This window comes from Convolutriloba macropyga, chromosome 3 (genome assembly GCF_964194025.1).
Source record: "Convolutriloba macropyga chromosome 3, txConMacr16.3, whole genome shotgun sequence".
Classification (NCBI taxonomy): Eukaryota; Metazoa; Xenacoelomorpha; order Acoela; family Convolutidae; genus Convolutriloba; species Convolutriloba macropyga.
The window spans coordinates 77,953,860-77,977,006 of NC_134470.1; the positions used below are offsets into that span (position 1 = coordinate 77,953,860).

General features: G+C 36.4%; 1 protein-coding gene across 4 annotated transcripts in view; it reads right to left on the reverse strand.

Moving 5' to 3' along the window:
• Positions 1-2,690: 2,690 nt before the first annotated feature.
• Positions 2,691-23,147, reverse strand: part of LOC142336483 (signal transducing adapter molecule 2-like) — a 46,324-nt gene continuing 25,867 nt past the window's right edge. For 3 of the 4 annotated variants that reach the window (XM_075385363.1, XM_075385361.1, XM_075385360.1), the window contains 5 exons: positions 22,420-22,579; positions 21,887-22,079; positions 20,363-20,584; positions 15,414-15,612; positions 2,691-3,105 (listed from right to left, as the gene is read on the reverse strand). In XM_075385363.1, the coding sequence (XP_075241478.1) occupies positions 2,784-3,105; positions 15,414-15,612; positions 20,363-20,584; positions 21,887-22,079; positions 22,420-22,579 (1,096 nt within the window). In that variant the 3' untranslated portion in view covers positions 2,691-2,783. Of the gene's footprint in view, positions 3,106-11,529; positions 11,684-15,413; positions 15,613-20,362; positions 20,585-21,886; positions 22,080-22,419; positions 22,580-23,147 lie in introns of all 4 variants that reach the window. The other variant, XM_075385364.1, reaches the window with a different exon arrangement.

The window sequence follows — 23,147 nt, forward strand, 5'->3', positions numbered from 1 at the left end:
CAATTAGCTGAACCATTCACATTGTGTAAAATGTCCAATGAATATTTTACCGTCTAGCTGACAGCAAAGGAATTATCCCGTTATAAAAACTATATATACCAAAGGAAAAAGTACAACATTTGAAGAATTAAGAATTTAAAACTCAGGAGAGACTGAAAATATAAAATCTCCAAATTGAAAAAGTAATCTCAAAAGAAAAGTAATTCAAAGTGGAATTGCCAAACCCCTTTCTTAACTATTACGATTAAAGAATAGTTAGATATTATCCAAATCAGAACTTTATTCAAGAAGAGATAAATAGTTACTGATATTACTTCAAATTAGCAAAGTTTTTACTAACTTTTCCGACCTTCTCCCTTTTCATAAGTTAACTTTTATATCCTTAAGTTCGAACTCTTTTAACCATACAACTTGAGCTGTATTTTTATCTATGTTAAATTTCTATAAAACTTATATAAATCTTAAAACTAGAGTAGTTAGTCAAATTTAATTACTTAGATCATTAAATACTTTTATGAGACTTATCAGGTTTAAGAAGATAGCGTATACTAGGATTACGACCATCGAGTCAGAAGTTCTATATAAACCTTGCACCCCCATAACCTCTAGTATATTAAACAGAATGTCCTAATTACGCGGTTTCTAAAGAGCCTACATACAGGCACTTTCGCCGCTTAGAACTAACTATACCCGCTTTTCACTCAATTTCATGTTCGCTATAATTAACCTTGTCGCCGTTTGCGATCAGTTTGAAATTAATTACCTCTCTCATTTTGAGGGTGTTTTCTTAGAATTTGGCTACTATACGTTCGACGAAAGCTGCATCCAACCACCATCAAACTGCACTAACTTCCGTTTGACTAACAATGAAAGCATTAACTAAACCATTAATCTACCTCCTTGCTAATCAAGTTTTCTGTAGTAATTCTTGAAATTGTTTCTAAAATCGGGGTAAGCTGTGATCGGATAATTGATCCGCCATACAAACCGTGCATGCTAATGTGCGAATAATCAATACTTGTAACACAAGGCTAAGCAATAAACGTTCGCTTAGACTAACGTATTAGTTTACACTTTTCTCTTCCAATTAAAAAACTTGCCTCAACTTTGGTCTGGATCACCTCGCCTAGAACCAGGACGGTAAATACGCGTTCTTTCACGATAGGCTGCCCGATATCATTTAATTTAGTAAGAGTGCAGTAGATTTCCAATAAGTTCAATTAGGAAGAACCGAATTGCTTCAGGGCAAAGAACAGATTCGCATAAAATTTATTCAGATTATTCTAAGGTATAAAGAGTTAAATATCTCATATCATATAGGCCCAAAACTGAGCTGAAATCGGAGAACTATTGCAAGGGAACTGGGACGGAATATATTTTTTGATACTCACAGCCGTGGCAGACAACGGATTTCATTTCCTTTCCAATTATTCTAACAAAAAATTTTATAATTATTTCTTCAACACAACAAAATCTTTGCTCAGACAACTAATTTTAAGTATATTTATCAAACGTTGCAAATTTAAGCTTAATTTAAGACAATTTCGAGCTTAAATTGAGCTTAATTTTCGCAACATCCGATTACCAGAACACCCAACGAAGTGCGGAACTAGCCAATTCAACCATATAACACTGCTGAAATTAATTTGAGCAGTGTTATATGGATGAATTGGGTTGTTCCGCACTTTGTTGGGTGTTATAGTAATCGGATGTTGCGAAAATTAAGCCCCGCATTGAAACAAATAGAACTCAAAATTGTTCCACATTGTTTAGAAAAACATCACTATAATGCATTGGGTCCAATTTGATTTAACGATTCAAAGCCAGGAGCTTATCTCAACAATCTTTTTCCAGTTCTTTACGAATTGATCTGCCACCAAACTTTAAACCTTCTCAAACTTCATACAGATATTTGTAAAATATCAGCGATTGTAATTCTGACTTTTTATTTTATTATCTCAGTATCCGTTAATTTTACTTTCTCATCATCACTTTTAATCCTAGGAGGGTAGTAGTTAATCTAGTCACCTTTAAACCTGGGAGTTTTGGTTAATCTAGTCACCAAAAAAAGAGTTTTTCAACATACAAAAAACCGGGGTTTTGAACCTCATATTATTTACAGTTTTGTCCAAAATATAGAAACAACCATCGAGATGATCTTTGTTAAACTTTAACTGAACTCGGAAATTGGAACTTCCAGATTTTCTTGGGATTGGTTCCAATGATCGCGTGCATCTGATTAGGCGTCTCACATTCGGTCTAATAGTATTCATTTTTTCCACGGGCACAAAAGGCATGGGAACATACCTTTTCTATTTGACAGCTAATCTCTTGATCAAATTGAACTTTTGAGAATGATGGAAAATAACTGAAGTATGCGGACTATATTCATCTTTAACTCGACAAAAAATCTTCCCGCTGAGATATTGAAAAATGAGAAAAATTACAGTTGATCAAGGTTACTTGAAACTTTGTCATTCTGCGAAGAAGATCCAATATTGATTTTTTTAGTTGTCATAAACTCGTAGTAATTAGTCAAGATTAGCTTTCTTAAATCGTCAATTTCGGGCAAGAGATTAAGCGCGATACGAGACAAAGCGGAAACGAAGCCCACCCAGAAAAACTTGTTATCTGTAGTTTAGCCTTGTTATCATCAATCTTCAACATTTGATTTTGTTGGAAAAAACAGGTACCAGGCATGTGAGAAATCCTCTATTAATTTATTTGAATTTATCAAAAATAACTATTTTCAATCTACTGCAATATAATAATTTGGGTAACACTCAAACATATCCCGCATTTTGGGTATATTGAGGCGCGGCCCCATTGTAGCCGAGCGAAGTGGGGTCTGGGTTTGTCAGGAGGTGCTGTTGGGGGTTAGAAGGCTGTGGCTGTTGATAGTTCATGCTGTGAGGAACATTAGAATTTGCGTATGGTTGGGTGGCGGCGGCGGAGTTCGGTGGAATTTGCTGTGATTGAGGAGGAGGAGGAAGAGATCCATTGACTGGCATGTATTGGTTGGGAGATGCTGTCATCGAAGGAACATTCTGTCCCATCGTCGCATTAGCTGGTATGCTTCCATTGGCTTGAGCTGCACCGTAATCACTAGACAAAAGTAAAAAAAAACTTGCATTCTCTTTGGTATTATCACAGATGATTACTAGGAAGAAAACATCAAATTTATACACATTTGTTCCTTTGAATTAACGGCGGCCAGCAGGCAGGCCGAAAATATGTAGGGCGGGCATAAGCGGAATTTTGAAAAAAGCGGTCTAGTAAGCCAGTAATTTCCGTGACAGCGCTATCATAACATTTTCTGTGGCGTGCCGGTGACCGCGCTTCGCCAAACATCAGAATTTGAGAAATGGCAATGGACTCGATACGTTCCACAAAAAATAAATTAATTACATGAAACAACTATAAAATAGCTGAAAACATTGTCTTCTATTTCCATACTATGCAACGTAGATTGCAACGGTTAACCATGTATTGCTTCTTAAAGATTACATAACTATTACATAACTTTCGGCATGCATTCATATCAACTAACTTTGCGTTCACATTGTTCAACAGCTTTAATCAACTGAAAAATTGACAGAGTTAGTTAAAACTGAGTTAGAGCCATAGAAAAACGAAAATCAGAAAAAAAACAAAAAAGAACATCATAATCCAAATATTGTTGAAGACCATCCGTTGGATATTCCCGGTTATCCTTAGTTATCCAGGCACTCAGAACATAATTGGTATCATAGTATTCAGTATTACATTCAACCGTATTTAGCATCATGCCATAATTCTTAACAAACTTTTCTCACATTACTGATCAAATTGTATGGACCCGGAGCCCTATAGCATGAACGAGTCGATTTTCAAGGAGGTTTATCAGACATGTTTGATTTTTTAAAGAAATTGATGAGTAGTTCCTGAAGAAACAACGGGAAATACGAATTTTGATAATCAGAAATCTATGCAGAATCCAGTTGCATTGTTTCCAGAGAAACAGCTTGGTTGACAATTCAGTTGATGTTTGAATGCTAATTAGCATGAATACAAAATGCAATCAATCGGTGCATCCGCTAAAAGAGAGGCAGGTCGTCCGCGTTAAATACAAATAAAAAGCAATAGGGTACTGAGTTCGATAGACACTTGTGTACGAAAAAACATTTATGCAGGAATTATTCGCACTAACTCTATAAAGAAAGGCAGCTTGGTATCCATTCCAAATTAATGTTGGATGTTGATTAGCAAAATTCATTAACAAAATGTAATCGGTACATCCGAATTGTTGATTCTAAATGCGCTACAAAGTGTTATGAATTTGTCACAAAATATAGCTAAAAGAAAATAATATAGAGCGTCAACAATCATCCCCGGATTACAGAATATAACCGAATAACGTCTGGCGAAGCGCTCTAAAACGAGTGGTGAGTAATTGGCTTTGTCAGTAGCTAACTGCACGGCCAAGAAAAATAGCTTTAGCTTAATAGACGGGTGGGATGAGCATTAGGTTGGGGGAGGGGGCGGGGGAGCGAGAGTTTCAGGTGAAATAAAGTTAGCCGAAAACCGCTTAAAAAGACCGCAGCACTAATATAATTACTACAAACTTCGTTTGAGAACAATTAATTTCAGCTGCATTATCATTTAACAACAAGTAGCATACCAACATCGTCCTACCAATCCCAGAACAAACTTGGTCAATATTCAAATCATAATAAAGACCCTTTCATTCAAAGAAAATTAAGTACACGAATAAAAACATAGCCGGCAGATTGCCGGAAAAGTCCACTGTTGACGCGCTTGATGCACATTGGGATTGAAAAAGAAAAAGAAAAGACAAATTGAACGATACTTAATTCAACTTCTAAACTGAAAACTAATAAGCTTAACATCAATGTCAGCTAGCAAACACTCTAATGAACTTTGATAACCTAATTCTCAATAAGCAATACACTTTATTCACATTTTAACTACTTGGGACTCTTCTACTCACACTGACTCACAACTAATCTCACGCTTACTCACTCTCCCACATAAAAACCAACAGAAACAGACAGAGGAACACAAACAAACAAAGAAAACAAGCAAACAGACATGTAAACAAACAAAAAAAATAAAAACAAACAAACAAACAAAAAATCACGTACCACACAAACACAAACATAGACACACGGAGTCACTAACAACATTCTCTCTGATAGAGTACGAGTTATAGATATCAATGAGTAGTTCCTGAAAAAAACTAAGTGAATTATTAGCTTTTAAAATAAGAATTTCTGAAATACAAATCTATGTAAAATCCAGTCGCACTGATTCCACAGAAACAGCTTGGTTGCGGACTCATTTAGTCTTCGGATGTCAATTAGCATAAATTTAAAAATCCATGCAATCGGTGCATCCAAAATTAGCTGAGTTTCGAATAAAACAGAAAATTATGAGGATAATTTAATTGGGCAATTTTCAAGCCCCTTACTCGAGCATGTTACAAGCATAAAAGAGCTCAAAGGTCACTTCGATCACATCAGGCAACTCTTAGCTTATAAAATCAGAAATTTCAAGTTCTGTAATAGAAATCTATGTAGAGTCCAGTCGCACTGCTTCCACAGAAACAGCTTGGTTGCGGACTCATTTAGTCTTCGGATGTCAATTAGCATAAATTTAAAAATCCATGCAATCGGTGCATCCAAAATTAGCTGAGTTTCGAATAAAACAGAAAATTATGAGGATAATTTAATTGGGCAATTTTCAAGCCCCTTACTCGAGCATGTTACAAGCATAAAAGAGCTCAAAGGTCACTTCGATCACATCAGGCAACTCTTAGCTTATAAAATCAGAAATTTCAAGTTCTGTAATAGAAATCTATGTAGAGTCCAGTCGCACTGCTTCCACAGAAACAGCTTGGTTGCGGACTCATTTAGTCTTCGGATGTCAATTAGCATAAATTTAAAAATCCATGCAATCGGTGCATCCAAAATTAGCTGAGTTTCAAATAAAACAGAAAATTATGAGGATAATTTAATAGAGCAATTTTTAAGCCCATTACTCGAGCATGTTACAAGCATAAAAGAGCTCAAAGGTTATTTCGATCACATCAGGCAACTCTTAGCTTATAAAATCAGAAATTTCAAGTTCTGTAATAGAAATCTATGTAGATTCCAGTCGCACTGCTTCCACAGAAACAGCTTGGTTGCGGACTCATTTAGTCTTCGGATGTCAATTAGCATAAATTTAAAAATCCATGCAATCGGTGCATCCAAAATTGGCTGAGTTTCGAATAAAACAGAAAATTATGAGGATAACTTAATTGGGCAATTTTTAAGCCCCTTACTTCAGTACGTTACAAACTTGTAGTATAATTAAACTTATTTCGAGTATATCAGTGTTTGGTAAATTAGAAATGTTCTACATCTCATAATACGCTGTAAAACTGATATGTGAAATCTTTCCCTTGTCGAGACACTTGAACTGCGATTGCACAAACGACTTCATTGATGCTATTTTATTACGTTTATTACGATACAAGTGACATTATGCTCAATGTAAGATATCCTGCCTCCTTTAAATATCGATCCATTTGATTTTCACTGGAAATTATGAATCTTTTGAGAGCAATACACTCACGTCTTTAAGTCGTAAACTAAGTACTTAAGTCTCTAAGTACTTATATCTAATAGGCAAGTAAATGTAGAAGCCTTTCGCACTGATTCGATCTAATCAGCTTGGTTGCGGATTCATTTGATTTTTGGATGTGAATTAGCATAGCTCAACAAACAATGCAATCGGTGCATCCAATAAACAACATCCTACTTTACACTAACACAAGATCATCTAATTAAAGTTGACATACTGTCAATTTTACCTGATACACATTGAGATTCAATAAAGTTTTGTTGTTGCTTCGTTTGAAAATATTTCTATTAGCTATTATGATACAGACTACACTACCAGTCCCACTGTTTATAATCTGTTTGGATGAAACCAGTGTTTCATCGTAATCTGAAACGAAGTTCCATAACTGCCTAGATCGTATGAAAAAATGTGAATGCCCAGTTTAGTGTGGAAACCATTGATACTGACTTTTCTATTTGAATTAGCGGATTAGTTAAGTGATATATTTTGTGACGCATTTCTTAGGATACAGAATAAGAGCCTTTGCTAAAGCGAGCATTGATGCCTTTATTTCGAAACCAGTGTCATTCTACTCTACGTAAGAAGATATCGTGGGTCTGTTATAAATCGAGCCGTTAGAATTTCACTTGATGAGTCTTTTGTGAGCAATACGCTTGTTTCTAAGTTGCATATCTACTCAATTTCTAATACGCAAGGAAATGCAGAAGCCTTTCGCACTGATTAGATCTAATCAGTTAGGTTGAGGACTCATGTGATTTCTGGATGTGAATTAGCACAGCTCAATGATCAATACAATGGGTGCATCCAATACACAACAATCTTTTCACTAAATCAAGATTATCTGATTAACTTAAAAACAGATAAATAGAAAATAAGGTGACAAAATCAAAATTAAGTGATGTACATTAAGTTTCAATGTAGTTAAAAATTTTGTGTTGCTTGGTTTGAATATATTGTTATAAGCTGATATGATACATACTACACTACCAGTCCTAGTGGTTAAAAACATCTGTTTGGGTGAAACCAGTGTTTCATCGTCATCTGAAAAAAAGTTCCATTATTGCATAAATCGTACGGAAAAATTTAAATAGCCAGTTTAGTGCGGAAACCATTATCAATGACTTTTCTTTCTGAATTAGCGGACGAAAGTACAGCGCTATTATTTGTGTCGCATTTCTTAAGATGCAGAATATGAGTCTTCACTAAGGAGTACATTTAAGCTATTTTAATTCGAAACCAGTGACATTATACTCTGAGTAAGATGATATCGTGGCTTTGTTAAATATCGAGCCATTTGAATTTCACTCGAAGAAACTTTTGTCAGCAATACGTTTGTCTCTAAGTTGCATATTTACTTATTTCTAATACGCAAGTAAATGTAAAAGCCTTTCGCACTGATTCCATTTAATCAATTTGATCGAGGATTCATTTGATTTTTGGATGTCAATTAGCACAGCTCATTGCACACTGCAATTGTTGCATCCACAAAAATGTGCTACCTTTCACTAAAACACGATCATCATAATTAAACAGACACAAATCTTCAGAAAAAAGTTGATATACAATCAATATTAACTGATACACATTTAGATTCAATGAAGCTTAGTTTTGTTGCTGCTTCGTTTGAAAAATTTACGATTAGCTACTATAATACACACTTCACTACCAATCTCACTGATTATAAACATTTGTTTGGGTAGAATGAGTGCTTCGTCTGAAACGAAGTTACACAACTGCATAGATAGCAGGAAAAAGATTTTAATGACCCGTTTCGAATAAAACAGAAAATTATGAGGATAACTTAATTGGGCAATTTTTAAGCCCCTTACTTCAGTACGTTACAAACTTGTAGTATAATTAAACTTATTTCGAGTATATCAGTGTTTGGTAAATTAGAAATGTTCTACATCTCATAATACGCTGTAAAACTGATATGTGAAATCTTTCCCTTGTCGAGACACTTGAACTGCGATTGCACAAACGACTTCATTGATGCTATTTTATTACGTTTATTACGATACAAGTGTCATTATGCTAAATGTGAGATATCCTGGCTCCTTTTAATATCGAGCCATTTGATTTTCACTGGAAATTATGAATCTTTTGAGAGCAATACGCTGACGTCTTTAAGTCGGAAACTAAGTACTTAAGTCTCTAAGTACTTATATCTAATAGATAAGTAAATGTAGAAGCCTTTCGCACTGATTCGATCTAATCAGCTTGGTTGCGGATTCATTTGATTTTTGGATGTGAATTAGCATAGCTCAACAAACAATGCAATCGGTGCATCCAATAAACAACATCCTACTTTACACTAACACAAGATCATCTAATTAAAGTTGACATACTGTCAATTTTACCTGATACACATTGAGATTCAATAAAGTTTTGTTGTTGCTTCGTTTGAAAATATTTCTATTAGCTATTATGATACAGACTACACTACCAGTCCCACTGTTTATAATCTGTTTGGATGAAACCAGTGTTTCATCGTAATCTGAAACGAAGTTCCATAACTGCCTAGATCGTATGAAAAAATGTGAATGCCCAGTTTAGTGTGGAAACCATTGATACTGACTTTTCTATTTGAATTAGCGGATTAGTTAAGTGATATATTTTGTGACGCATTTCTTAGGATACAGAATAAGAGCCTTTGCTAAAGCGAGCATTGATGCCTTTATTTCGAAACCAGTGTCATTCTACTCTACGTAAGAAGATATCGTGGGTCTGTTATAAATCGAGCCGTTAGAATTTCACTTGATGAGTCTTTTGTGAGCAATACGCTTGTTTCTAAGTTGCATATCTACTCAATTTCTAATACGCAAGGAAATGCAGAAGCCTTTCGCACTGATTAGATCTAATCAGTTAGGTTGAGGACTCATGTGATTTCTGGATGTGAATTAGCACAGCTCAATGATCAATACAATGGGTGCATCCAATACACAACAATCTTTTCACTAAATCAAGATTATCTGATTAACTTAAAAACAGATAAATAGAAAATAAGGTGACAAAATCAAAATTAAGTGATGTACATTAAGTTTCAATGTAGTTAAAAATTTTGTGTTGCTTGGTTTGAATATATTGTTATAAGCTGATATGATACATACTACACTACCAGTCCTAGTGGTTAAAAACATCTGTTTGGGTGAAACCAGTGTTTCATCGTCATCTGAAAAAAAGTTCCATTATTGCATAAATCGTACGGAAAAATTTAAATAGCCAGTTTAGTGCGGAAACCATTATCAATGACTTTTCTTTCTGAATTAGCGGACGAAAGTACAGCGCTATTATTTGTGTCGCATTTCTTAAGATGCAGAATATGAGTCTTCACTAAGGAGTACATTTAAGCTATTTTAATTCGAAACCAGTGACATTATACTCTGAGTAAGATGATATCGTGGCTTTGTTAAATATCGAGCCATTTGAATTTCACTCGAAGAAACTTTTGTCAGCAATACGTTTGTCTCTAAGTTGCATATTTACTTATTTCTAATACGCAAGTAAATGTAAAAGCCTTTCGCACTGATTCCATTTAATCAATTTGATCGAGGATTCATTTGATTTTTGGATGTCAATTAGCACAGCTCATTGCACACTGCAATTGTTGCATCCACAAAAATGTGCTACCTTTCACTAAAACACGATCATCATAATTAAACAGACACAAATCTTCAGAAAAAAGTTGATATACAATCAATATTAACTGATACACATTTAGATTCAATGAAGCTTAGTTTTGTTGCTGCTTCGTTTGAAAAATTTACGATTAGCTACTATAATACACACTTCACTACCAATCTCACTGATTATAAACATTTGTTTGGGTAGAATGAGTGCTTCGTCTGAAACGAAGTTACACAACTGCATAGATAGCAGGAAAAAGATTTTAATGACCCGTTTTTTGTGGAAACCATTGGGATTGACTTCTCGATCTGAAGTAGCGGACTGAAAAGAAGTTGTAGATTTTAAGCCCCAATTCTTAGGACGCAGAATAGAAGCCTTCACTAGAGCGTACATTGATGGTTTTTTATTTCGATACCAGTGTCATTAAACGTCTCGTAAGAAAAAAAAATGTGGCTCTGTTAAATATCGAGCCATTTGAATTTCACTGGAAGTGATGAGTCTTTTGTGAGCAATACGCTTGTCTCTAAGTTGCATTTCTCCTTATTTCTAATACGCAAGCAACTGTAGAAGCAATTCGCACTGATTCGATCGAATCAGCTTGTTTGAGGATTCATTTGATTTTTGGATGAGAATTAGCATAGCTCAATGAACAATGCAATCGGTGCATCCAATAAAAAAAACAATTAAGTAGATTAGTATTAACGTGAATGAACTTTGTGATAGCATGTCCAGAAATCTTGGAAGAATTCTCTCAATAGCTATTCTGTATTTTGGTGTCGGACATTATAATGCTTCTGCTCAGAGCAAGAGCCATCGGTAAGTCCAAAAACAACATCTCAAATTATCAATGAATTACACTCCTTTCGATAGCCATCCAACAAAAATAATTCCGGTCAATTCATAGCAGAAGATACTGAAGTAGCACGCATGGTTTTATAACTGTAAGAAAGCTAAGAATTTCGTCTAGTGGAAATCTATTTCAAGGTTTTTAAGCCAATTATATACTAAGGCAAAAGATGATGTATACTCGGGGGTAGTTATTATTTGCATGTACGAAAGCACAGCTCAGAAAAACTACCGCAAACGGCCAAATTACACATTAAGACCCTTTGAAAAAACTACGGATAACCAACTTCCTCTCGCAGGCGGCCGGGATCAATATAGCCTTAATTCGACTAAGGAAGGATATAATATCGTCAAAGAGCATAAAATCATGGTTTTAGAGTATTATAGACCATAACCACTCTTCAGCTTTGCGGTGCGAAAAAAACAAACCTAGTAACGTCGGATGAATTGCTCTCGAACAACAGACGGGGGGACTTAATTTAGTGGTGTAGCTTCGAATTTGTTGGACGCAAGAACTTGGACCTGATAGGGGTTGGCATCGCGACCTCCAGTATAGCCGTCACTTGCGAAGTCACCGAATGTTCTAGAAAAGCGCAAAAATGGTCAAGAAAAAGCAAAAATTTTGCATAAAGAATACTGTACGACTGGAAGAGTCGTTCAGTATAATCCTAAATAAAAAAAATGAAAGAAGAGCCAGTGTTCGAACTAAAAACGAAACATCCAATCGAAAAAAAATTAATTACCTAAAAAAACTAAAGTTTCTTGAATAAAAAGCAGTAGCAGACGCAATTTTTAGTTTAGGGTGTGGTTTGGTGGTAGTGGGGAGGGAGGGTTGTCGCGAAGGGGGACAAGAAAAAATTAAGTGATGAGAGGGGATATGTATGGTGCCGAGGTAGGTTAAAGGGGGCATGCATATGGGGAGAGGGTATGTAGGTGAGGGGAGGGAGTAGATAGGTTGGGCGACGTTTGTAGTAATTTGGATAGGAAGGAGAGTATGTTATGGGAACAAAACTTCTCAAAATGACCTGTCGACTTTAAACTTTACCAGCAGCGCCTAATTATTACGAATTAGTAACTAAGCTACTGTAAAAGTCCTATGATCGCAAACAGTAGTCAAAGTTCTAAAACAGAAGTCAGAAAACAAAACTCAAAGCTCAAGTCATGAAAAAATTGCTTCAGCTAAAAAAGTAGCCGCTACAAAACCGGAAATGACTCGAAGCGTGGTGCAATAAAAATTCAATCAATTATCCCTACCTATTTCAGAAATATCAAAAGAAATGCAAAACACGCAATAAAAAAATAGAAACAACTATTTTTAGTCAGGACTGTGGGTCGAAGAGGCGGGTGCAGAGGTTAGGTGAAAGGAGGTAGGTAGCTGGAGCGAGGATTGTGCGTGGTGGGGCAATTATTTTGTATTAGGATGGTATTGTAGGTGGGGGGTAGAGGCAGGGGATAAGGGGACAGATAGGTTCCCAGGTAATTGAGTGGGTAGGGTTAAACGGGAGTTTAGGTAGGGGTAGAGGGTTGGTGGCTGTGGTCCGCATTTGGGGGTAGGTGGGGGTGTAGGTTAGATAAGAAAGAGGGATTATCTGATCAAACATTCTCAAACTGACCTCCTCAACTCCAATATTACCAGCAGTTTCTAACTACTTTACATATCAAACTAAGCTAGTTAAAGTCCAAGATTCCAAAACAGAAGTCAAACATCAAGAACGGAGTCAAATGGTCGAATGGAGAGAAGTCAAAAGTCAAGTCTTGAACAAAGTTGCCTAAGCTAAAAAACTAAGCCGGTTAACCACCGAAACCGAAGAGAAGAGCAGCAAAGCGATAAAAACTACCTATTTCAGAAATGTCTAAAAACCTTAACTATTTCAGAAATATCGTAAAGTAAAAAAAAACAAAGCAATCTACAGTGAGAAACAACCAATTTTAGTTTAGGACTGTGAGTAGCTGTGGAGGGCTTAGGTCTGCAGAGGGGGAGCAATTAAGTCGCCGGGGTTAGTTAGGAATGTCCGGTTCAGGTAAGTGTAGTAGGTATGTAGAAGCGGATAGGTACTTGGCGGGGGAATTGGTGGTTGGTGGGGAAGGGGTATGTGAGGTATAGGTGGATGGCGTAGGAAGATTGGGGCAGGTAGGAGGCAGCGGTTAGATAGCCGTAGAGGCTAGGTGGTGGGGGTAAGGGTAAGATAAGTTTGGGGGATGGAAGTAGGTGTGAAAGGAGGGTAAAAAGTTTGGGAGGGTTAGGTGGGTGAAAGGTGAGAGGAGAGGTATACGTGCGGGATAGCTGGTAGTTTGGGGAGGGGGAGGGGGGTGGAGGTGGTTGGCCTATAGTTGGATAAAAATTCTCAAAATGAAATTTCCACTGTTAATATTACCATCAAGTCCTAATTATTTCACATTTCATTACAAAATAAGCTACTGTTAACGTTCAACGTTCGCAAAGAAACAGAAGTCAAGGAAAAGTCAATCTTCGAAAACAAAAATCAGAAGTTCAATTAATGAACGATCTTAGCAGGACTAGCAGGACAAGCTTGAAAAGCAATCTAAAAACTGAAGGATGCATTATCTGACAAGCAGAACAAATGAACATTACGAATCAAAAAGACAAATATAGTTTACAGATTTAAAGTAAAAAAGAATCAACACTCAAAATGTAAACACTTTCAAGATAATCTTGTTGAATACAATGATTTTCAATCAAGGCAAGAATATTTGACATCAAGAATATTTGCCCATTTTGATAAATGGGCAGTATCAGGCAATAACAAACATACCCGGCAGATTGCCGGAAAATAGCCGCCGTTGATTCCAATAAGCATGATTGGGATTGAAATAACAGAAGATATTGAAAAAGAAAGATTTTTGTACAAAAACATTTTTTTAAAGTCCGGTTTATTTTGAAGGCATTTCGTAGTTGAACAGAACATACTTCTGTTTCTTAGAGAGAGGCTACAGGGGCTCCTATCAATAACAATAAGCATTAGAGATGGTAAATAAGACTTATAGGAACGACGTTCAAATAGCGGGCATCTAAATTGGGCTTTATGGGTTTATCCCGTTTCTATTTCTGACATCCATTTTTGTACTAACTCTGTTCATTTTGAATTGCTTTGCTGAGCAACTGATGTTCAAAATCACTTTTAGCAGAATGAGAGAAGAGAGAAACTAGCCCAGAGAAGTCAAAAAGATTTCACGCAAAATGTTGAAAAGGCGGCAAAATGAGGTAAAGCGAAACATTTTTTTATTCGACGAAGTAAAAAAAAAAATAGGAGCGCTATAATAGCCGGCTGTATAGATGAGGGCGGCTATTAAAAACAAGAAATTAGCAAAAATAGAAAATAATCAATACAAGTTGTTCATGATTGATGTCAATGTCGTCAAAACCAAATTTGTAACTCCAGTAATTACATTTCTCAAAGTTATTCATACTACTGTCAACGAAACCTATTCATCGTTGCTAAAAATCCGAATACCTAACTTACAGGCCAGCAATAACCTGATTACACATCAGGTAAAATTAGAAGCAAAAAACGACAAAAGTTTGCTAAAAAATCCTTTATCTTCAAACCTGTTCTGCTGTTTCACTAAATATATCCATTAATCTATCTTCAGGCGCTTGAAAAATCATTGGCCCCTAAAGATACAAAAACTCAAGACAAATGTCGCCAAATTTCCTAATATTAAAACTCAAAACTATTTAGGCGTCACTCAAAAATATCTAGTAACTCATATTGAAGCCCTTAAAGCGATTCATTGACCCCTAAAGACCGATAAACCCGAAAAAATTGAATCACTTAAAATTTTTGTATTTAAACGTGCATTATCAAAACATATACCTCAAAAAACGGGTATTAAAAGCTATTCTAGCTCGAACAAGACAACTGTGACCATCAAGCTCAGTCAATTTAAGATCCGTTTGAGAAAAACGGAAAAAAAAACAAGAACGAAGCAGAATTTTGTCAAAAACTTCAAAAAGTGACCTTTTCACCTAGAATTTAGATGTTCCCAGCAACATTCAGTACATAAGGCACCTAAAAGACTACTAAAGAAAGCTCAAGGCATCTATTGTAACTTAATGCCCACCGAGCTTTACCTATTTCGTTTCAAAAGCTTAAAATCATCATAAAAGTGTGAAAACATTTGGATTGTAAAAACCTGTAGAATACCAATATTCCTCTTCGAGTCGTAAAAAGACCAACTCGTTTATTATAATTGCTTCAAATTTCGTTCGAGAGCAATTAAAGACTAAGAGTACCGCAATACAGCTACGCTCAGATTAGTGCTTCGCAGCTATAATTAAATGCACATCTTACCCTTGAGAAATTCCTCCCATGGTATGAACTGATTGTTTGGCAGATGCGACATCCGACGAAGCATCGGGTTGGGTGGTGCTGTTGGGCATAGTTCCACCCATCTGCTGAGTCATTCCTGCAGTAGGTGGGGCGAATGGAGGATATGCTCCCATCTGTGGGGGATACGCAGGTTGCCCGTTGGGAAGCATCATCATGGTGCCTGGAAGACAACATGGAAGACGCTATCCAACTATGAAATCGATGGAAATCTTTTACATAACCGAAAACTGCCGGAAAATATCCGCCGTTGACACACACGGGGATTGAAAAAGAAAGAGGTAGAAATTGACAGAAATTTTCTAAGTCAAAAGTGTTCTATTTTGGGGAGCGGTTCCAGTTAGATTCCAAAACTACACTTAATTCAGCTTCTAAACTGAAGAGTGTTAAACTAAATACTACTGCCAGCCAGCAATCGCTCTAATGATTCGGGATAACTTAATGTACTATGACTTAATGAGCGGGCTTGATATGTTTATCCGGTTTCTTAGATTTTGCTCTTCTGACATTAAAAGCAATCTATCAACTGAAGGATGCATTATCTGACACGCAGAACAAATGAACATTACGAATCAAAAAGACAAAAATAGTTTTCAGATTTAAAGAAACAGAATCAACACTCAAAATGTAAACACTTTCAAGATAATCTTGTTGAATACAATGTTTTTCAATCAAGGTAAGAATATTTGACATCAAAGACAAAAGATTTTGATAAATGGGCAGTAACAGGCAATAACGAAAACAAGAAATTAGCAAAAATAGAAAATATTCAATACAAGTTGTTCATGATGGATGTCAATGTTGTCAAAACCAAATTTGTAACTCCAGTAATTACATTTCTCAAAGTTATTCATACTACTGTCATCGAAACCTATTCATCGTTGCTAAAAATAACCGAATACCTAATTTACAGGCCAGCAATAACCTGATTACACATCAGGTACAATTAGAAGCAAAAAACGACAAAAGTTCGCTAAAAACCCTTTATCTTCGAACCTGTTGTGCTGTTTCACTAAATATATCCATTAATCTATCTTCAGGCACTTGAAAAATCAGGCCCCTAAAAATTCAAGACAAATGTCGCCAAATTTCCTAATATTAAAACTCAAAACTATTTAGGCGTCACTCAAAACTATCCAGTAACTCATATTGAAGCCCGTAAAGCGATTCATTGACCCCTAAAGATCGATAAACCCGAAAAATGAGCGGGCTTGATATGTTTATCCGGTTTCTTTGATTTTGGACTTCTGACATTAACTGTATTCACGACAATACGCAATTCAATGAGCAAAATAAATTGAAATCCATTCAGCTGGAACAGTGAGAGAGGTGAGTCAGGAAACAAACGTGAAAGTCGTCAAACAAACCCGGCAGATTGCCGGAAAATAGCCGCCGTTGATCCCAATAAGCATGATTGGGATTGAAAGAATAGAAGATATTGAAAAAAAGAGATTTTTGTACAAAAACATTTTTTAAGTCCGATATATTTTGATGGCATTTCGTAGTTGAACATAACGTACTTCTGTTTCTTAGAGAGGCTACAGGTGCTACTATCAATACCAATAAGCATTAGAGATGGTAACTAAGACTTATCGGAACGACGTTCAGATATCGGGCATCTAAAATTGGGCTTTATGGGTTTATCCCGTTTCTACTTCTGACTTCAATTTTTTATACTGACTCTGTTCATATTGAATTGCTTTGCTCAGCCAGTGATGTTAAAAATCACTTTTAGCAGAATGAGAGAAGAGAGAAACTAGCCTAGAGAAGTCAAAAAGATATCACGCAAAATGTTGAAAAAGCGGTAAAATGAGGTAAAGCGAAACATTTTTTTATTCGACGAAGTAAAAAAAAATAGGAGCGCTATAATAGCCGGCTGAGAAGATGAGGGCGGCTATTAATTATAAAAGAAAACGGTGATCAAAAGGTAAAGCGAATTAAAAAATATAGCCGGAAGAAGTCCGGAAACGACTCGAAGGAGAAAATTGCCCATTCTTATGACTAAAAATTAGAACAACTATTGTGAACACTGATCCTCCACAAATGCCATTAAAAATTTGAAGAATAGAAACGGCATTCAAAAACAAATTGAACAAAAAAAAACTAGATGAGCTTTTTTAATAGTACAAGGAAAAATAAAGCCGAAAAAAGTTCCTTTGCAATTAGAGCAAAGAAAAGATGGCAAAAAGGGAAAAAAGTCATAATAGGCTAACAAATTTGTCTCAGATTAAAAAAAGAAAACTACAAAAAATAAGAAGAATGGCTTTAAAATTTCTCAATTTTTCTGTCAATTTTCCTTAGAAAAAAATGATTTATAAAAAGAAAACTTAGGTCAATTGGTATCTGAATATTTCTGAAGTAACAAGCTACTATATAAATCCCACTTAAAGCATTTAAACAAAAAATCATCAAATTTCGTCTAAAAATCAGCGAAACTGATCAAAAACCTCTATTAGCATAAACTCAAATTAACTACTTGAAACCTTCAATTCCTATCAAAACAAGCCTAACACTAATATCATAATCCAACCTCATAACCATCAAAAGCTGCAAAAACTGCTTTTAAAGCCGCACGTGAATAAAAAATTTTCGCTCGCTTAGAGAAAACTTTTTCACACATCAATTTCTCGCTCTCTAAAAAACAGCGCAATGAACAAAAACCACCTTTTCGCACCGTTCTTCACTTTTGTTCAGCGCCAAAATCACTCCAAATTTTGTGACGCGTTTCATTTCCCGCTTCAAAAATCACTCCAATAAAATTGATTGAAAAAGGACTTCTCCAATACTCCTCTTCGAGTCGTAAAAAAAGGAGATCGCCTAAATAATTATCGTTGAGAGTCTGACTTGGATATTTGTCAACTAACCGAAGTTTATATACACGGATATTTAAACAAATCGGAACTTTTGTCCACTCGCAATGGAATATGAAAACTTACACTAGAAATATTTTAAACATAGATATTTTACTTAGTTCAATTTAAACAACATAGCTGGCAGATTGCCAGAAAATAGCCGCAATAGATTCGTAGATCGCAGTCTAAAAAAACAGTAAAATAAGACAAACCAAAAAATTCGTCTTTTCATTGAAGGCTGATCTGTTATATTTTGATTAAAAATCTGTATAAGTTATTGCTGCCTCGATTAGCTGATCTCAAATAACCTTCATTTAGAGTGACACACACCCATTTGACCTTATCTCTTTGAAATAAAGTAAATAAAAGTCAATTTCAAATTGAGGAAGTCATTTTTGAGAGCGAGGTAAGTCAAATGTGACCAAAAATTTAATCACGCGCATGAACCAAAAATTTAATCACGCGCATGAACCAAAATGAACCAAAACCAAAATCATGATGACGAAATAAAAAAAAAACAAGAGAAGGCCAATAATAGCCCCAGCTATCGCTGTGCGGCTATTAATAACCAACTACCGTCCAACAAATTTTCTCAAAACGACATGAGGTTTGGTTTAGATGTAGATAGCTCATGATTAGGGAAACCAGCCTCAACAAAAAGCATATTTGAAGTGATTAACGTTATACGGTCGCAATAAAAATCTTGCAGACGAAATAAAAAAACCAAGAGAACGCCCATAATAGCCCCAGTTATCACTTTGCGGCTATTGAAAAAACATTTTGACAAATCCAAAAATGAAAATTGCAGGATGAAAGACTCACTAAATGGCAGACGCACATGATTTTAATTAGTTTATATAGCTTTACATAGAAAACTACCCAACAAAATTGAATAGCTCCCAAACAACAAACAAGACTAGACGCTGCTTTTGGTAGTCCTATTTGGAGTTTATTGGGGCGGAAAGTGGGATAACTTGGAAGACAAAACCAGAGCATGGGGGCTCAATCTTTCCTTGTTTGCTAACCGTTAAATTGCGCACACTTAGCAAAGTTCGGCGAGGGAGTGGGTGGATGAGGGGGGGGGGGTGGAGTTGGGCATCGAAAACTGAACTGCAAAAAGTTCCATTCACACACTGAATTTGAGTTTCCTCAGCAGCTTTGGTGAATCACATTCTCAGAGACCAGTAATACTCTTATAGAACTGCTCAGCAACTTATTGTACTAGGGTTTTTACCAGTTTATCCCCGATTCTCTTCAAAACAAATAACAAAAATTGTTGTTCCGACTCAAAGACAAAAAATTGGTGATACAAAAGATCGCATGAAAGAACACTAATAGGACCACTTTTAATTTCAGCACTGTCGTGGAAGCCCAGTAGTCGGTTGGAGAAATTGAGTAACTATTACTTTTATTAAATCATGGCTTAGATACCAAATCAAATCGTTGTTACTATCACGTGTGTTTATTTCCATTTTCATCATTGTCAATTTTGCGGGAGTTTTTAAAGGCACGATCTTGTTGGTAACAAGAACATTGGACAATGACATCATCATCATCATCATTGGGCTGTGCGGGAAATGCTGCACTTAGCCCGCCACACTCATGTCTCGAAAAACTGCCCTACATCGTCCACGGTTTTTGAGCCACCTCCCTGCACAATTTTTCTCCAGTTTCCAGTTCTAGTCCATTCGAGCACTGCGTTCGGGAATCTCTGATATTTTTATACAGGGTACATGTCCCAGCCTTTGTGGCGGTGTTTTTTAATAGTTGAGGCAAGAGGTTCATATTTTGCAGTGAGGGTATCAGCTCTTTCGATAGGTCTGGTCCTTTGTGAAGAATACGCCGTAGGCAGCGAATCTCGGAGGACTGTTTGCCATTAATAGTTTTACTCAACTTATTGTTCTTGCTGCTTCAATCGATTCATAACTCGATACGGCGAAAAGCAGTTTTATCTGGTTTCTCAACAAGTTACCTCGCCGCTTCTATCTTAAGCTTTCTTCAATTACAGTGACATTACGATGATGATGATGTTATGAAGAGTAATATCATTTTAACTCATACCTGGTTGCGGAGGATGTACTCCATACATTCCCGGAGTTTGTTGCGCCATCGGAGTTGTCTGGAACCCGAGGGGTGCGGCTGCAGCAGGGCTCTGTTCCATGAGTTTATGATACATATTGAGGGCATCTATAACTTTCTTGTTCAACTCTGTCAGCTTCACGTGTTCTAGATCCAGTTGGTGTAACTGCTCGTCAATCAGGGGACCCATTGCGTAGCATTCGTCTAAAATTGTAAACATAGCTGGCAGATTGCCAGAAAATAGCCGCAATAGATTCGTAGAACGGCAGTCTAAAAAAAACAGTAAAAAAGACAGACCAAAAAAATTCGTCTTTTCATTGAAGGCTGATCTGTTATATTTTGATTAAAAATCTGTATAACTTAATGCTGCCTCTATTAGCTGATCACAAATAACCTTCATTTAGAGTGACACACGCCCTTTTGACCTTATCTCTTTGAATTAAAGTAAATAAAAGTCAATTTTCAAAGTGAGGAAGTCATTTTTGAGAGTGAGGTAAGTCAAGTGTGACCAAAAACTTAATCACGCGCATGAACAAAAAAAAACTCGCTCCACTAAGAGCGAAAAATGACGTCACACACGCACTTCAGTTGAAATTGCATGAACGAATGAACAAAAAGTGGCTGTGACGTCATATGGTCGTAACAAAAATCATGACGACGAAATAAAAAAACATAGCAGGACAAGTCCTGACGTACAATTCAAAGAATTTTCATTGACTAAACAGAAAACTAGACCTAGAACGGACTATAAATGGATTGGAAAAACCATTTAGAAAAAAATCCGATCTAAAAAACCGAAAAAACAGTAAAAATCAAAGTGAAATTGCCGCATGTGAACAAAAAACCACTAGCGAGAAAGCGAATTTTTGTTCAAACACCGTTTTCTCACTCTACTTTAAATTTGGAGCGAAAAAATTTCACGCCGCAAAACCACTCGCTTTTCGCTCCACTTCCTGTTTCGGCGTGACCAAAATCACCACTCCAATTTGACTTCAAAAATCATGAAAATGTGTGAACAGATCTTCAAAAAAAAAGACAGCGCCCCAATACAATATTCAAATTCTTTGAATTGTAAAAAACCAAGAGAAGGCCAATAATAGCCCCAGCTATCGCTGTGCGGCTATTAACCAAACTTTTTGCGAAATCATAAGAATTAGCTTCCCATACATACACACTGAATTGACCATGTTCTCATATCATTAAAAGCACTTAGCTAAATTTTCAACAACTTCGACTCCAGACTTCAAAAATTTGATGATTTATTCTGCCCCCCCCCCCCCCCAGCTTAGTGGGCACATAATTTTCACACCTCCAGTCGCACGTGCTAATTTTTACGTAAGGGTGCTATATTACCACACCGTAAGGGTGATAAGTGTAATTGGGGGGCATAAAAACACTGGGGTGGGGGTGTGGGGAAGGAAATAGAATAGATCCGAATTTGATACATGAAACTTTCAAGTCGCAGTTTATGGAACATTGTGCGGAAACAGAAGACCGTATACTTACGTTCAATGGCCAGCATTTCGGGTGGGTCAGGAACGAGTCCTGTGGGGTCTGCCGTGTCCAGGAACTGCTGAACTGTTCCAATTTTTTCTGCATTTATCTCGACTGCTGCAATGACCGATGCGCCCCCTGGCACTGCAGATCCTGATCCATCTCCCGATTCTGTGGTGCTGTACTCGATCACTTTCACCTCATCCTGTAATGAAACACACGACATCCATCAGATTAAACATACAATGGGTTAGTATGAGCGTTAACTATAATTATATTGAACTTATCGATATTTCACGGTATATTAATGATCGCTCGGCTCGAGATCGGTACGGTTAATACGGTATAGTAATCATTCTGGTCGAGATTGGAAGAAAAAACAAAACCGACTAACGGGCGAATTGCTCTCAAACAACCGGCGAGCGGTTGGCTTCGTCAGTAGCTAGCCACGGTTTAGTTAGGCTAGCTTTAGATTAACTGAAGGGGCGTAATGATGTCACTTTATTTTCTTTTTCTTCAAATAACAATAAGAATTTTCGGTTGACCTGAAAAGCAACAGAAGATCCCGAAGCACTCTTTTTGTTGTTAGATGCAAGATCGTTGTCTTCGTCTCCTGGCACTGACGCATCGAGGTCTTTGGTAACAAAATGAGCCGGGAACAATCCAGTTCCTCTGTGATTCTCACCTTTCCACCAGTTCTCGTCACTAAACAGTTTTGTTTTCATTCTCTTGCATCAACTATCAATTGTTCCAGCGTTTAAATTTAGGTCACTTTGAGTTTCCAACGAAAAACTATTTAAACATAAACCCACAAATGTCGGAAGAACTGCTCTTGAACGACAGGCGAGGCAATTTAATTCCACACGCACTAACCACTGTGCTACGAATCACTAACCTTTACTATTCTGCAACCCATTTATATTAGCAACACGCTTTACTTCAGAGCAATAGAGATCACTCAAAAATGAAAAAAGAAAGCGTGAAAAAGTCACTTGAGAAATCAAAGAAGGTTCTAGAAGAAAAGCGCAAAATTGTCAAGCAAAAAATTTACTTAAAAAAAGACACACACACGTTTACAATAATTGCTATGAACTTCGTTCAAGAGCAATTTAAAAAAATCATTTGTAACAGTAATGCATGCTAAAGCTTATGAGCCTTACGGATAGACAAATTTCCGGCGTTCATAGGTACACTGTTCTCAGACTAGCTATAAAATTCAGCAAAATGCGTACTGAATTTTCAGTCTCAAGATGATAAGAGTCACCATTCTTTC